Source organism: Rhamphochromis longiceps, linkage group LG2 (assembly GCF_057381845.1).
Source record: "Rhamphochromis longiceps isolate RC_006_pf linkage group LG2, R_longiceps_female_GT1.1, whole genome shotgun sequence".
In the NCBI taxonomy this organism is placed as follows: Eukaryota; Metazoa; Chordata; class Actinopteri; order Cichliformes; family Cichlidae; genus Rhamphochromis; species Rhamphochromis longiceps.
In genome coordinates, this window is record NC_140558.1 from 25,367,911 (window position 1) to 25,384,206 (window position 16,296).

Below are 16,296 nucleotides of genomic sequence, written 5' to 3' on the forward strand. Positions count from 1 at the left end.
AAAATATTGCCGGACATAAACAAGTCCGCGGTGCAAAAAAGGTTGAGGACTGCTGCTTTAAGTATCTCTATTCCCCACAGAATGCTAACGAGTAACGTTCCTTCAACTTTTACTGTGCAATAATTTATCAGGCTGCCTCTAAAATTACACAACAATGTACAGTTTAGTAGACCAAAATAAAATAATATCTCATAATTATAATAAAATAACCCATTTATACGCTAATTGTGCAGCACACAGGAAGGACATTACATAGACATAAATATTCCACAAAACAATATATTAGTGATGATACAATGACCAAAGTAGTTGAAAGTTAACTTCAATAACACTTAAATCTAAGCATTTCAATTTCTCTTTGCCAGGTATACTATACTTTTTCATTGTGTATCTGTAGTTGGCTAATCTGAAACGACGTCAGGTTCTGTTAGAAATGCACATATGCTCTCAGGAATTGACCCGTAGCATGTTACAGATAAACATAATACTGGAATTCAGTCAAAAACATGCTGAACAAGAGTGCACATGTTGAATATATAGTGTACAATAAGTGATTTCAGTTACAGCATTATGATGAGGAAAGCTAATATCTAAACATTAGCGTCATTGACATAAGCAAGTTAGCATGCTAATGTTAGCATCCAGCTCAGAGCACTGCTCCTCACAGACTTTAGTAGGGCAAAAGAAATTTGATGAATTTAGCCAAAAACTAAAAGTTGTGATATTTTATTTACCTTTTATTTGGTGATTGGCAAAAAATAACAATAAAAATAGCAAGAAACAACCCACTAAACAAACATTAGCTTGTTTTTTTTGAGGGAGCGTTTAGCCACATTTGACATCTGTTGACCTGACCAACGTTTTGTGGTTAAAATAAAACAAATCCATATCTTCATGACTTCAACATGGCCACATGCTCAGGATCGCCGACAGCTGTGGAAGCCACATAAGTGCACTTTTTTTTTCTTTTTTTTTTACTTGTATTGGCTATTTGGACCCAAAGATGTTAACATTTCTATACTTAGCATCAGATGAGGTCAGTCAAGAGGGCATAATCAGGTAATGGACTTGGCAGGGGGGGAAATCCACATTTTAGCGCTAAAACACTGCTATGTTTAAGCTCACAGAACTGCACGGTCATCAAATTAGAGGGACTGTGTGTAAAAATAACTTATGTTTCTATGTTGGTCAGGCAAATTGGATGTGAACACCCTCCACTGCTTTGACTCAGCACTTTAACCTCATGGCCATTGCTTCATTTCTTTTCCACTGCGCTGGAGTACATATCTAAAACAGTGAAAAGCATCTCCCTGGACAAATATTTATAGGCTCTACTGCAGCTTTACGGGACATTAGGAGGAAGAAGCCAGAGAAAAGAACAAAATCACACCCGTGGCAGAGACAGCAGTACTTTATTTTTAAGGTTTGCACTGTTTGAGCTGTAGTTACTACCTAACCATTTAGTCACATGTTCCTTTTACTTGGTCACTAATTAATTCCTAAAAGTCTTCACCAGCTGACACTTTGTTTTTTTACCTTCTGTTTGTATTTGTACTGTATATGTCCTACATGGGTTTATGCCTGTTGTGTAAAAGAACAAACTAAAAGAGTTTTCTTGCTTCTAACAAAGTTGTGTGTGTTCACAGTGTTGGTGTGTGTGTTTGTGTGTGTAGGGGTAGGTGGGACAGCTGCAGATGACACAGAGAAGCTGTAGATAGTGGTCACTTACACAATGATTATCTATTCATTGGGCTCTATCAGAAAACAGCCATCAGAGATCAAACGGAGAGAACAGAAAGCTGATTAGCATGTGGTTCAGACTGAGACGGAGGGCGAGACGCTAGGGGAGACAGAGAAAATGAGAGTCTGGTCACGGGAAGCACAACGTCACAGTCAACTCAGTAAACCTTCTCGCATTCCTTCACCACTTCCACACCCTCACCCTCTGTGTGTGTGTGTGTGTCTGAGTGAAGAGCGTGTGAGCGTCTGTCCGGCCATATATCTTGAACCATGTGACTCTACACGAGCAGTCATGCACACAGCGTGAAAAGCGCCGCTATATATAGTAGGACAGTGTTGGGTGTCCCAGTAAAGCATTGTGGGAGCCTGTTCACCTTTGTTCCTTGAGAAAGCTCTTCTTGGAATGTTTGTATACACTCGTGTGCTGCGTATAGAGAGTGCTGCTGCTCCTAATTATTTTCTATCCACCTCGAAAGGTGAAATTAGGACACATGTAGCATGTCATGTGTCGACCGTGTGACAGTAAACAACATATATTATCTGGCTGTCTTTTGGAAAAGCTATCTCCTAATCGTTTCTGTGAATCAGGTCATTGTGGGGAAAGACAATAAAAAAGAATCTGTGACAGACAACACCTTAGGCTGTCATTCCACAAGAATGCAATGGTAGTCTCATTTATAGCCTGAAGATAATTGTTACTTAACGTGTAACAATTCTGGTTATTTGACTAGTTCTAAGTTTCATGAATTAAGGCTTTTTATTCAGTTTGCTAACTTTGAAGAATTCGCACTGCAAAATAACAGTAAAACTAAGTAAGCTAAGTTACACAGCGTAAAAAACTTGTTTTCATTTAACCATGATCAGCTCGACTCTCAGCTTAAAAACATTATCTATCATAAGCCCTAACTTATAGCCACGTCTTTTAGACATGATGTGTTTGTAACGAGGCTTCTCTGGTAAAAAGCTAGTCTGTCATGTAACCCCATGTTGTTGTTGGTCCTGCATCATCATTATCATGTTGGTCCAGGATCAACAATGCTACTGACCAATTGGATTGCTGTGATGTCATTGCTTGGGAATGTGGAGCGAAAAAAACTTTTGTTTGTATAAATCTTTCTTTTATTCTTTATTAATTTATGCAACATAATAAATGTTTTAGCAATTTAGATTTGCTGTTAGCCTAATTTAGATTACTCGTGCTAGTTTGGTTGTGATAGTTTTTTATAGCATTTGCTAACTTCTTGGCTAATGCTAAGTGAATACTCTGACAACATGATTGGTCAGTTGCAATGTTGATCCTGCACCAACACTGTTATGATGATGTAGCAGGAACTCTAACATGTGGATATCAGATTGTGCTTCTCATGTAATTATTTGAAACTATACAAATGTTGAAAACTACATCCATTAAATTTGTTATCTGTGTATCCGACTTAGGATATGTGGGTGGGGCTGGAATTTAAAGCTGCCACTGGGCAAAAGGTAGGATACACCTGAAATGTGTAAGATTAAACATTTTTAAATCCAATAAATATTTTTAGTGTTTTTTGCCGCCGTTGTTGGAAACTGGAATTGCTTAGTTTTAATATTACTCTTATTACTGTTTCTGGGTCACAAAATAAACTTTTAAGGTGTTTTCAGGCAAGAATGTAGCTGTGTTAACTTCAAATATCTGCTTGGTTTATCAAGACATCACATATTTTCAAAAGTGCTCTGACGTTTTCGGAGACATCCGTCTCGCTAGAGCCGGCAAGAACAGCAAACTCCCGGCACATCGTTTTCAAACCCCCCGCAGTCTTTCACTACTCAGATTAAACATAATATATAAATCACTTAGATAACTTAAAAATATTATTGTTTGACTTTTTATTGTTTTAATTGTTCGTGAGTAAATCAATTTGGATGCAGCCATGAAGGCCGGGTCCTCGAGAGGATGCAGCCTATGAATTTGGACACAGCTTGTACTCTAACTAGAGGACTTACAAAAATGGAAGTCAACGGGAAACACCTTTTTGACTCTGTAAACACTTTGTAAACCTTGGTCATACCGTGTTTCAAAATAGAGGATTAACCGACACATTGCTGGCCAATGATCAAGTGGGTTCACAGTTAGACCCATACCCATTTGTCACATTTGGATTTTTTACACCAAAATGGCAACGGCAGAAACATTTGGTCTCAAGGCTTTAAAACAGTTCTTCAGAACCCAGAGGGTGACAGCACGGTCACTACATCTCTTCGTTATACTTTCTATGGGTCCAACACTTTGATCCAGACTAAAACAACCGTTGGATAGGTTATACTCATGTGATCCTCTGAGTCCCCTGAGTTTTTTTGTTTAGTTTTAAAGGCTACGTCCGCATGTACACGATTATTTACGTAAATAACGATTTACTTGGGTCTTTCGTACACATGTAAGCAGCGTTTGGATCACTGAAAACTGAGTTTCTGAAAGACTCCTGGCAGGGTGAATATTTTAAAACATGTAAATGCATTAAACTTCATTACTGCGTTTACATATGGACAAGGAAAACGTAAATTTTAAAACCGAAGGTATGTGGTTTGATTTCCTTTTTTGACACTAGACTGCTCTGTTATTGTTTCTGTGCTTTTCATTGATCAGCATGTCTTCGCGAGGTTACATTGCCACCTGCTTTGGCTGTTCTTGACAGCACTTGAGTTTGTTTTTAGCATTTTGATCTGGACAGAGATATTTTTCAAAACGACCTTGGAAAAATCCCCATTTTAAAAAATACCTGATTACATTTGGAGGTAGCCACAGCACCTTCATGCTGTGAAGTTTCACTGGGTGCTAGCAAGACAGTATCCGCTTCCTAAGTCTAATGTTATCATCCGTTTCTGCGTCAGAACTCTTCCTCGGTTAAAATCAATCAAACACTGAGAAACGGTCCAAATAAATCACCAATAAAATGATCATCATGACTGTTTCTCTCAGATGTTAAAGTTTAACATCCAGGCCTCCGTGAAAGATGTTTAACAAAGCTAGAGGAAAGCAGGACGTTAGCTCGCTAGTTTTCATTTGAAGGTGATATAACTGAAGGATCGGGACCGAAGGACTAAGATGTACTTTTCTGCTATTGCTTTGCACAAAAAGACGGAAAACTAAAGCCCAGCTATGTTTGTAGAGTTAGTGAAGCTGGGCTAACTGGGCTAACTGCTATATATTGGTGTGGTGATGGTCAGCATAATATAAACACATTAGACACTCCATCTTCACTAGGATGAGGGTTAACTTTTTTACCCAGAATAGAAGTTAATGTGAGAGTCCCCAATGGCCAGAGACAAATGCAATCATATGGCAAGAAGATAACACCGAAAACTAACCAAACTTCAGGCAAGAGAACATTTGAGATGATTCATCCACAACACAAGGTTAGTCATTAATATCCTGCTCCGGGGTTTGGGTGACTCGCTATGAAAAATTCCTGACCCCAGGCTTTATGCCCCTACTGGCATATTACTCGGCTTGAGAGTGATTCTTTTCTGAAGTGTTTAGATGTTCGGTGCTTGCAAACTGTAAATCTATGGATTAGAGTTGTTTCATAATGTTTTTAAAAACTGAGCTTAAAGACATACTGCACTGGAATACTACTAAAAAAAAGCCTGAGAGGCTGATGGTGACCAATGATTATTTTTAGGGACTTCGCTATATAAAATAAACATGTTAAACCCGTTTAAACACATTAAAACAACAAACAATCCTCCATGTTTGGCCCAGAGTTGTAGCATTGATAGGGTAAAAATATAAACTTTATCATTGTTATTTTTTTTTAAAGAATGGATTGAAATAGTTGTTATGTTCCATATGCGTCAATAGTAAAATAGAGTATAAAGTATTCAAAACTAATAAAAGTAAGCTATTTAAACAATTTCACTTGGGTGCAAATGGAAGAACACAACAAACTTATAGACTAGCAACTTGTCAGTCACACTGTAAACCAAACTTTATCATCCTTTTTGACTCTAATGGGGACCATAACTTATAAAACGAGCAATGTGTTGTTTCAGGAACAACTTAAAACTAGCCACTGAAACCATAAAACTATCAGGAAGAGTTACAACCAGACATGTGTTTATAATTAAAGGCAGCACCCCCTGCTGGAAATGAGAAAGACTGCGGTGTTCATGCTGACTTTACTTTTCAGATCGGAAAATGACTTCCATCTTCTATATACAGTCAATTAGTTGGCCAAGTGTTGTTTGTAATAACTTATTTATCAATAATTAACTAAAATTCGCAGGGCTTGTGACAAAAACGTATAACTGACATTGCAGCTGTGGTCGAGATTGGTAGCTGTCAGAGTTGTGCAAATTTAAAGGTGCAAAGGGAGTTCCAGCCCAGTAATCTTTGGTAATAATCAATTCCACATCGTGGGGTGGTCCACGTCATGATGAAATATCTCTGCAGACAGGGAGACTTTATCCCTGGGCTTTGCCTAGCTTCCTAGAAATCAGCAACAAGCTAAACATTAACAGAATTTTGTGCACACGTTACGTCTGAGCATAGAAATGTACGGAGCCCCGCAGGTGACATGGGAGAAAAAAAAATTAAGACGGACTTTTGCGAGATCTCGCAAAACAAACTCGAGATCTTGCAAAACTTTTGCGAGATCTCGCAAAACAAACTCGGATCTTGCAAAACTTTTGCGAGATCTTGCAAAAGTTTTAGCCGCATTCTTCGGCCTTTGACCTCCCATTAGCTCGAAGCTAACGGGAGGTCGAGACCTACTACAGCCGGGAGGAACACCACTTTCCCGGCACATCGTGCCTCGACCTCCCGGTCGGCTTCAAGCCAGCGTCCGAAGAATGCGGCTAAAACTTTTGCAAGATCTCACAAAACTTTTGCGAGATCTCGCAAAAGTCCGTCTTAATTTTTTTTTCTCCCGTGTCCGCTGCGGGGCTCCGTACCGTAGAAATGTGAGAAGGATTTGAAAGTTATTTTTATTTGTTCTGGATTTTATGGCTGTATTTAGATTTGACTGGATAAGAATCCATTTCAGATATTTTTGAAGTCACATGTATCATTTAGTGATTTCTCTGCTTGTTTTTCACCGGTAGAAACAAGACCATCCTGTGGCTGTTTTTAGAACCTGGCGTACTCTGAATCCACCTTTAACAGCTTTAAGGGTCAAAGGTCAAGAAAGCCCTTTGACCTCGGTGTCACCAAAATATAACCTGGGGGGAAGATGAGACAGGGCTTTTTGAGGATGTAAGAAGCCATTGTGTTGCTGTTTGGGAGATGCATGTTTTCCATGTGTACAAAAGGGGAATGCAAATGGATAACAGAGGCATAATGACGAGTGATCTCAGAAAGATGATGTTTTCTGCAAAGCTGTTACACATTTCCTAACACTGGGGAAACGGCCAATGGTCGAAGGGAAAAAAAAGATCTTCACAATGAGACACAGTGTCTCAGAGCAAACGCAGTGGCCAAAATTTCAGAGGACTTGCTCATGAGCGAGGGTCCGCCCAGCTCCAGCGCAGGTTGCCTCGGGCTGGCAGGTTGCTCCACTGCAGTGTGTGTGTGTGAGGAGTTTTTCCTCCAGAGTGGGCAGGGCTGCTGGTGCTAACATATGTAGGCTCCACAGGGGTCTGTGACGGCACACACCGTCTATCTGGACAATGCATCCATCATTAACCTCCCCGCATCTCTGTCTCGCTGCATTTCAATCGGCCTCCATCACCGCGCTTGCTGGATCTCACACTCATCTCTCCCACTCTCTTTGTTTGGCCCCACGTTATCTTCATCCCCTGCTGTCCATCTCCCTCATCCTCCTCCCTGCATATCCCTCGCTTTCTCTTTTCTCTCCCCCTGTGGCCTGCTTTTCATCTCTCCCTCTTACCCCTCCTCTTCCTCCCCCTTCCCTCTCTCTCTCTCTCTCTGCCCTTCACCATGCCCCCCCACCCCACACACACCTCCTCCTCTCCCCTTCACCCTCTCCCTGTATCCGCTTTCCACTCCCTCCTCCTTCTCCTCCTCTTCCTCCACCTCCCCCAACTCTCTCTCTCTCTCTCACAGCCCTCCTCCGCCTCTCCTCTGTCCTCCGTTCAATGCCCCCCCCCCCCCCCCCCCCTCCTTTTTTTGCTCCTGCCATCTTGCAGGCCAGTGGAGCCAGACTGCAGGCGTTCAGGGAGTCACTGGACCTGCTGGGCAGCGGGTGACACAGATTTCCGGTGTGTGTGTGTGTGTGTGTGTGTGCATGTGTGACGAGACCAGGAGGAGGAGCGGGGTGGGGGGATTAAGCTCCAAATCACTAGAAAGGCACTGAAGAGAGGGGGGGTGAGAAAAGAAAAAGCTGCAGATCCAAGAATTTGAAATTCTCCCTTTGTCTGGGAGATGAAGAAACACTAGACTGTGGACTCAAAACTAAAAGACTGCGTGTTTCTCATTCAGTGGGAGCGTTGTAATTGCATGATGTTGGAGCTCGCTGCTTTTCTCCATGAGTTGGCAGTGTCCTGCGTTGGCTGGCGTGCAGTGCTTTCCCTCTCTCTCTGTCTCTCTCTCTCTCTCCCTGCCTGACAAACACACACACACGCACGCACACACACACACACACACACACACACACACACACACACACACACACGCACGGACGTGCACATCCCCCTCCTGCCCCCACCCCCACAGATGCACACTCACATACAAGCACACACACAGTCCCTCTGCGATCCCCCCTGACTGAAGGCTCACAGGAAGTGCAGCCGTGGCCCAATTATAGCGTGACACCTCGGGCCGGCCGTTGCCATGGTTACGTCTTCCCTGCGGTCCCCTGGAGTGTGGCGCCGAGGAAGAAGGTCTTATCACATCAGCCATCGTTACGGCAACAAGCAAAAACCCACCCTGTAGCCTCAGCCCAGCTGGCTGTGTATTCGGCTTGAAATCTGCCCCCCCCCCCCCCCTCTCATCTGTGTATGCGTGTGTGAGAGATTTATATATACATACGTGGAAAATTTAAAAAAAAAAAGGAAATTGTGTGCGAGGAAGAGCCCGAATGTTTGTGATGATTGTGTGTGTCAGGTTAGGTGTGCTCAAGTGCACGCACTGGACTTGCCAAGGCAGCGTGTAGGTGTGTTTGTGTGTCTGTGGGGTTGTGATAAGGCTCTCAGCCACACCATTAGGTGACTCATAATCCACACACAACCTCGCACACACATACAGGAGCACATGTGTGCGCAAGCAGAAACAAGGTTGCAAACGGACACATACGCCCAATTACAAATGAGTGCACGCACACACACACACACACACACACACACACACACACACACACACACACACACACACACACACACACACACACACACACATAAAGACGTAGCATAGAGCTTGTAGACGAGTGCACATGGCAAATTTCTTTTATTTCAAAAGGGCAAACAGCGCTATACAGTACAAGTTGCACATGAAATAATTTAGCCGAGGCCAAACTCATTCACTTCTTACTGATGCAGTGACGTCAGAACAACAGAAACTCCCCTCGTTAGAAACAAAACATTTGGCTCCTCTTTACCTTTGAAGCACAGTACATCCAAACTGGAAAGCAACGTAAAAAAAAAGAAAAAAAAGAAAAAGGAAGAAGAAGACATAATGTTTTCCAGATATTTACAGTCTATTTACAGAATTTTTGTCATCATCTGAATATTGACAAACATTGGTATCCTTCTTTCTCGCCTCTCCAATTCTCTGATTGTCAAAATGGATGGGAACGTGTGTGGACATTCTTAAACGGGAGCTGCAGCTCCGCACGAAACACAACATCTTTGAACGTCTCTGGCAGTCACAGTCCGAGCATGTTAACAGGGTGTCCTGTGGGTGAGTGTGTGTTGGTGTGTGTGTGTGGTTTTGTAATTTTTGTTTTGTTAAAACTGCAGCTCCTCAACAATCATCCAACCGGGAACCTCTGACAAATCCTGCCACCGCAAGCGTTACTATCCGTCCAAGGCTCCATTGCTTCTCTCCTGTGCCAGACCCAAAGTAAAATCAGACCCCCTCAGATCAAACCCAGACACTCTGCTCTCAAACCCCGGCCCCCCGGGCTTCCTCTTCAGCTCCTCACACTTCCTGTATTTACAGATCTGGTGTCCCCTCTTGCGATTGCGGCAGCTGCTGCACTGTTCGCAGTTCGTCTGACGCCGGCACGGTACGCACTCCCCGCACCTCTTCCTCTTCCTCCTGCCTCCGCTGCTCCCGCCCAGGGAGCTGGGAGAGTATCCTTCGGCCACCAGCCCCTCTATGCCCTCAGCTCCCATGGCCGTGCTTCTCCAGTGACCTCCCCCCATCTGGAAGCCTGCCAGGGGGAAAAGAGCGGGGCTGAAGGGGAACCAGGCACCCAGGAAGGGCTGGAAGTCAGTGCTGCATGCAGAGGAGTCCTCTTCCTCCTCCTCAGGCCCGGACCCACCTCCCTCGCCGTCTCCCTTTCCGCTCTTTGCCTCTGCAGCCTCCCTCTTAGCTGGCTGGCTGCTCTGTGCGCCCAAACTGGCTTGCTCTGTGGTGGCAGGGGTGAGAGCCAGAAGCCCAGCGCGCATCAGCAGCTCCGCAGCGTGGGCCAGGTGGAGCCCGCTGGGCGACTCCCACATGTCGGGCCAGGAGGGGGCCCGGCGAGGCTTAGCGTGGCCGGGCTGGGTGGCCCGTTGCTGAGATGAGGAGGGCTCCATCAGGCTTTTGACATCCACGGCCGGGGAAGGGGTGGAGATGTAATGGGAGAGGCTGTAAGGGTGGTTAGAGCGCTTAAGGCTTGGTCTCAGTGGCTCATTGGGGATTTTAGCACTGCTGTGGGCCTGATCCGGGGAGGAAGGGCCAGCGATGTCTACCGCGGTGGACATAGCTGGCTACGGGGAGTTGTCTGTCCTTGTGTGAGTATGCGTGCGCGTGTGGGAGGAGAGGTGAGGGAGAAGGGGATTGAAGCCGATGCGAGGCTGACAACTGTCCTGCTGTTACTTCAGCCAAAATGGCAAGCCTTGGCCTGTGTCCCTATTCCCATTCTCTGCAGCAGCCTCGGAGTCCTGGAGAGCTAGAAATGAATAGGGGATGAAGAGAGGAAGGTTAAGAATAGAAATGTTGGAGTGACAAACACAGAAAGAGAGTTACGAGGAAAGAAGGGCTGGGAGATATGTTCTCAGTCAGAGCCACCAAACACAGCCAGAGAAGCAGAGTGCAGAGATTCGGTGCTTAAAGACAAAAATATAACATGCATGTGCACAGGCTCAGAAATCAAACTCCCCGGACAGAGATGAAGGCAGCCATGTATCTGACACACACTGCATGCTTGCCTATGATTTCCGCATACAGGAGGCAGTATCCCTTTAAGAATTTCACGGTATATCAATGCAATCAATAACAGAGCGACAACAATATGCAAAGATATGCGCATATGCGCAGGTCAAATGTGGAGCGCGCTTTTCAAATACATTTTGACGACTGCTGTTATGTGTGCCAGCCAAAGCTTAAGCTCAGCAGAGAAAGACTAAATAAGGGACGCCGGGGGGAAAAAACAGGCTGTCTATTGTCTGCTATCGACGACGAGGAGCGAGGTGCGCAACGATGCGGTTGCTGTGGATAAAAAAAGACCAGGCTATGTTCCGTGTCCACATTTGTAGAAAAACTACTCCGCTGATTAAACACGGGAGATGGGTGTTATTACAAGACCGGCCAATCGCCCCCTTTGGCGGATCGATCGGGAAACCAGATCGATCATTTGGCCGTTATTAAGGTTACCTAAGAAGACGGTGCTCGACCGACGCCACGGCGAGCTGACCACAGTCCGAGTGGTCGCTGCGACACGGCGCTGCGCGCAAGAAAAAAGGCGACAATACAACACGGCGAAAATCAACAGGAAGTGTCGAGAAAAGCTCCCCGCTTACCTTACAAACACGACCCGAGCTCTCCTGTCAAAGATATGATGAAGTCATGAACTAATGGCGTGGTGATTGTAGCGTATATGGACGGCGGAGCAGCCGATTCCTCCTCCACCTCTCCGTCCCGGAGGGTCTGCAAACACTCTGCACGGAATTTGGGGGCGTCGCTCAAAATGCGAAGTGGACTCTGCAGTCGAGGCTCTGGTCAGAGCGACCCCGTGAAACGTCCACAGAAGCAGATCAGCACACACCGTTAGCTGGCAGCGGGAATACTAAGGCGAATCAAGGCCACCGGTCACACGCAGTCAACAGCACAACTGAGACACATGTAAAAAAAATTATGTAAACACCGGGCACACTTATAATTTACGCTCGTTATGTTTTCTCTACTAGAAAGTCTTGTTAGGCTCTTACACACACACACACACACACACACACACATATATATATATATATATATATATATATATATATATATATATATATATATATATATATATATATATATATATATATATATATATATATAATTATGCCTTATTCAGGCCTGTGGAAACTAGTCAAAAGCCCAGTTTATTAATTATTCCTGTTTGTCCTTTTATAAATCTTTAAATGTATTCAATCAAACTTTGCTATATTAAATGTTCAGTAAAGTAGCTGAAAACTCTTAAGCGTTTACTGTTTGTGCAGTCCAGGCTTCGCCTACTTATTTTAACATAAAAAAAAATGCTCTTATTTAAAAAAAACAAGACAAAAAAATCCAACCAAAACAACTCTTCCCCTTAAAATGGATTTAAATACAGATTTACTGTTTATTTTTTTACCGTCTGAACTGGTGTCTTATCCACACCGGAAGCCAGCGCCGTGACCTTTCATACATAAAAGCACACTGGGTTGTGGTGTCACACACGGTGGATGTAAATAAGTATCAAAACAAACAGCTACAAAATAAAATGATATTTTTACAGGTCACTCGGAAAACAGGAAGAGCCCTGTGAGCTAAATTAGCCTGTTTAACATAAATAGCCTTTATGCTAATGTCCGTCTGCTTTGAAGCACGTGAGCTCGCTGTCTGTTAAAGGTGACTCCTCACGCGGGGACGGCGGAGTCCACTCCACCTCTTCTGAGAGTCCTCCGTTGCATCTGGCACGCAGCCAGATACCTCGTGCGTGCGTGTCTATGTGTGTGTGCGAGCGCGCGCACGTGTCACTATGGGAGCAGGGGCCCACCGTGTTCGCGTACACTGCTGTCTGTCTGGCCTGGGCGATCCGTGTAAACACAGCGTCTTCTAGCGGTCACCGCAAATACTGCTCCGTCTTAAAATGGCCACTGGTGTCGGTGGACACTGCAGCACGGGAGCCCCCCTCACTTCCGTCTCTCCCACACAAATCACAGCCCCGATCCCACCGCAGTCACACACACGCACACAGAGCTGTTTACTCATTACCCCCGTCCTGCGTTAATCCATCAGCACAGCGCTGTGACACGCGTTCCGATCCTGTGGTGGAAAAAGGCGAACGAAATGAATAAATGAAGCTTTCAAATTGGGTCACTCAAGTTTTATTCACAATGTACAGAACAATGAATCAAACCAGACACCCCGCAGCCAGTAGAAAAATCAACCTGCTGAAACGGCAGAATATATTCTTAATGGGCACGAGCTGCTGAACACAGATTCAACACAAGTTTTCCCAGAAAGCCACAGGAACTGGTTACAAGAAGACAGTTTCAACAGTTCATTAACAACAAACTAAACTTCTACCTCCTCTGACTAAAGCAGCAAAACAAACAAAACAATGTGTGTTAACATTCATGTAGGGTTGTGTGAGCGTTTGGATTCTGGTTTAGATTTAAATTTAAGGCCTACGCTTCAGTTCACCGAGACGCTGGACTGACTGAAGGTCTCGTCTTTCAGCCACCTGCCCCACAGCCAGAGGAGGCGGCTGAAAGGACACCAAACATGAAGGCACAATGCCCGCACGGGGAAATATTTCACCTTTATCAGGCCCAGTGAGAACTTTAAACAAACGGCACATTAAGTAGGTCATACTGCGAGCTGCAGTCATAGTGCCACCATATCTAACTTATCTGTCCTCAAATGACCTTTGATTTCAAAGTCACACTAAGCAGTGTCAGAGCAGTGTGGCCAGTTTGATATTAAAACTATGTTTTTCTGTTACGGGCAAAGGACAATGCTCAGAGTTTGGACTGAACATATCAGCGTCATACTGTAATCATCAATCAGTGTGACACGGCAATGAGAATGACAGATGATCGGGCCGGGCGTGCGAGGAGTCAGGGAGGGCCGAGTTCTCCGGTGGCTCAGATTACGCGTCCTTCTTTTTGATGATGAGCGGTCCAACGTTGTCCCCGGTTTCCTCGTTATGTTTAGTGTGGGAACCATCGCAGTAAGGGAACTGCAGGGAAGAGGAGAAACGACAACAGAATTCACTCTTATCAGTCATATGAAGAGAGTCTGTTAGCCACATATGAGTTCATGCTAACAGCAGTTTGAAACCGACTAAGCATGGAGGGCTGTCAGAGGGTAACTTTCAGCGCAGGTCAGGGATGTTAAAGATGGTCACATCCCATTACCAACTGGGATGTGATCAGCACAATATGTGTCAAACCGTGACCTGTGACTGCAGAAAGCTAAGCAGTTTTGGACCTCTGATAAGATTACCTGCAAGCTTAGAAAGCTCAATGACTGTTACTTGAAGTTTAAGCTAAAGGACATTTATCGCTGCCTGGGGACCAACCTTCTTTGACTTCCAGCAGCGGCAGTACACGGCCTTGGTGGCGATGTCCTCCATGTCAAAGCTGTGGACCACTTTAGGGCTGTCTTTGTTGATGCAGGTGTTCACTTGGCCCTTTTTGCAGCTCCGCCTGTTCAGGTACTGGCTGACGAGAAAGCCTCCGACAGCTGCAACCACCGCCACCGGCACGGCAACCAAAAAATGCTCTGAAAAAAGACAAATATGATAAGGACTTTTATGTAATGTCTTAAACAAGTGATCATAACTGTCATTTGAGGCAACATCATTTTAGTCATCATTTCAGCCTGTCAGACCTAGTGGCATTAACAGTTTCTCGGTTCTGAAAGGGTTTATGCTAGAGTAGTTTGGGCCTATTCTTAGAAAACCAACAAGCAGGTATGTGGCGGTGTTTTCCAAGGCCAGGAGTGGCGAAATTTTTCCAAGCCATGGAGGATTATCTGCCGAGTACTGAGAATCACATGTTTCAGAACAGGAATGTGGGCCCTGCTGTCAGACCTGATCAGCAACTTCTGTGAACTTCTGCTTGGCTAGAGCGGCGGGAAGCCGGGCATACGGAGATAGCGTTTAGCTGTGGCCCACACTGAGTGAAGTCTAAAGTTGGAAAAATTAACCCGTGTCCAACTGGGTTCGGTGACCGGTTAGCCAGCTAACGGCGCCATGCCAGAAGAAGGGGAAAAGTTTACAATGCAACTACAAAGTCTATATAAAAATATTTGAGTCTTTACGTTACTATTAAACGCGGTAGCCTCAATACAACCACACAGTATCCTACAGTTTTTTCTACAACACTGTCGCAGACCCGCTAACGGCTAACAAAACACTCATACAAGGCTAGCATGCTATTAGCCAGCTTTAATACTTTACCTTTAGTTAACCTGAAACCCGAGCTGGGTAAGTCGGGTATCGGAGGCATTGGCATTGCAGGTAAATGGGTGGCTGACATGTTGGGAGTTTTTTTTTTTTTTTTTCCCCTCCTTGGACGGTGTACTGTATGTGATCAGCGCTCAGCAGCAAGGTCAACCACAGAGCTTATCAAAACTATCCACTCTGACAGCGCACCGAACCTGCTGCGTCACTGCCCACCAACCAATCAAAACCGAGGAAGAACGAAGCTCGACAAGGGTAAGAGCGTAACCCCCATACCATTTCCGGCTTCGCTTTAGCGCTCTTTGAAGTTGGAATTGCCGTGATGAGTAATACGTTCCAGAAATAAAATAAATAAATATTACGTTTTATTTTAAGTGTATTTGTTAAAACTCTTCACTATCGGGTCCATAGCCAAAAGATAAATAAAATTCCACTGCCTGGCAAATTTTCCTAACGGCGGATAATTATCTTGACCACTGCGAGCTTTGGTGAGTCCCATTTCCTTTACAGGTCACTGGCTTAAAAAAAAAAAAGAAAAAAGGAGGGGGGGGGTTTGAACATAACACCTTTGACTCAAAATAAACCCCATTTATAGATTTACAATGCTTAAATATATAAATTATAAAGTTTTACCAGTCAAAGCTTTTAATTTAGCTGTGACAGAGCTGGAAGGTCTCCCAACTTTTAACTACTTTACATACCACCAGAGGGCGACAAATGACCTTTTCTAAAGGCTTGACTGGACTCTACAAGCGCCCAAGAATTATGTAATTTCAAAAGCTTTCAAGTCTTGTATTTTTGTTATGCTCCCCAGTATTCACAGAATTCTGTGGAATAGAGGTAACCATAAAAGAATGAGGTAATTGCTCATCTTATTTATCCTGTTAGATTTCTGCAGAACTTCCTCTTAACTGCATTCAGATGTTGCCAACCTGCCTCTGTATGCCTTCTTCAAAAAGAGGCTGAGTATGAGTCAACACAGGAGTCGAGGGTTTTTATTACACAGTTTAATCAACACACAAAGCTCAACGAGCCTCTC

The 16,296-nt window shown here is 44.3% G+C and overlaps 2 protein-coding genes across 2 annotated transcripts; both read right to left on the reverse strand.

Moving 5' to 3' along the window:
- Positions 1-9,101: 9,101 nt before the first annotated feature.
- cxxc5b (CXXC finger protein 5b) lies at positions 9,102-11,805 on the reverse strand. Its single transcript, XM_085419726.1, has 2 exons — positions 11,620-11,805; positions 9,102-10,769 (listed from the first exon to the last, which is right to left on the reverse strand). Exon 2 carries the CDS (start codon positions 10,579-10,581, stop codon positions 9,688-9,690), a length of 894 nt encoding a protein of 297 aa, XP_085275852.1. The 5' UTR covers positions 10,582-10,769; positions 11,620-11,805; the 3' UTR covers positions 9,102-9,687.
- Positions 11,806-13,157: 1,352 nt separating this feature from the next.
- On the reverse strand, positions 13,158-15,452 carry LOC146677255 (CDGSH iron-sulfur domain-containing protein 1). Its single transcript, XM_085419743.1, has 3 exons — positions 15,255-15,452; positions 14,373-14,575; positions 13,158-14,030 (listed from the first exon to the last, which is right to left on the reverse strand). Exons 1-3 carry the CDS (start codon positions 15,331-15,333, stop codon positions 13,941-13,943), a joined length of 372 nt encoding a protein of 123 aa, XP_085275869.1. The 5' UTR covers positions 15,334-15,452; the 3' UTR covers positions 13,158-13,940.
- Positions 15,453-16,296: the final 844 nt, after the last annotated feature.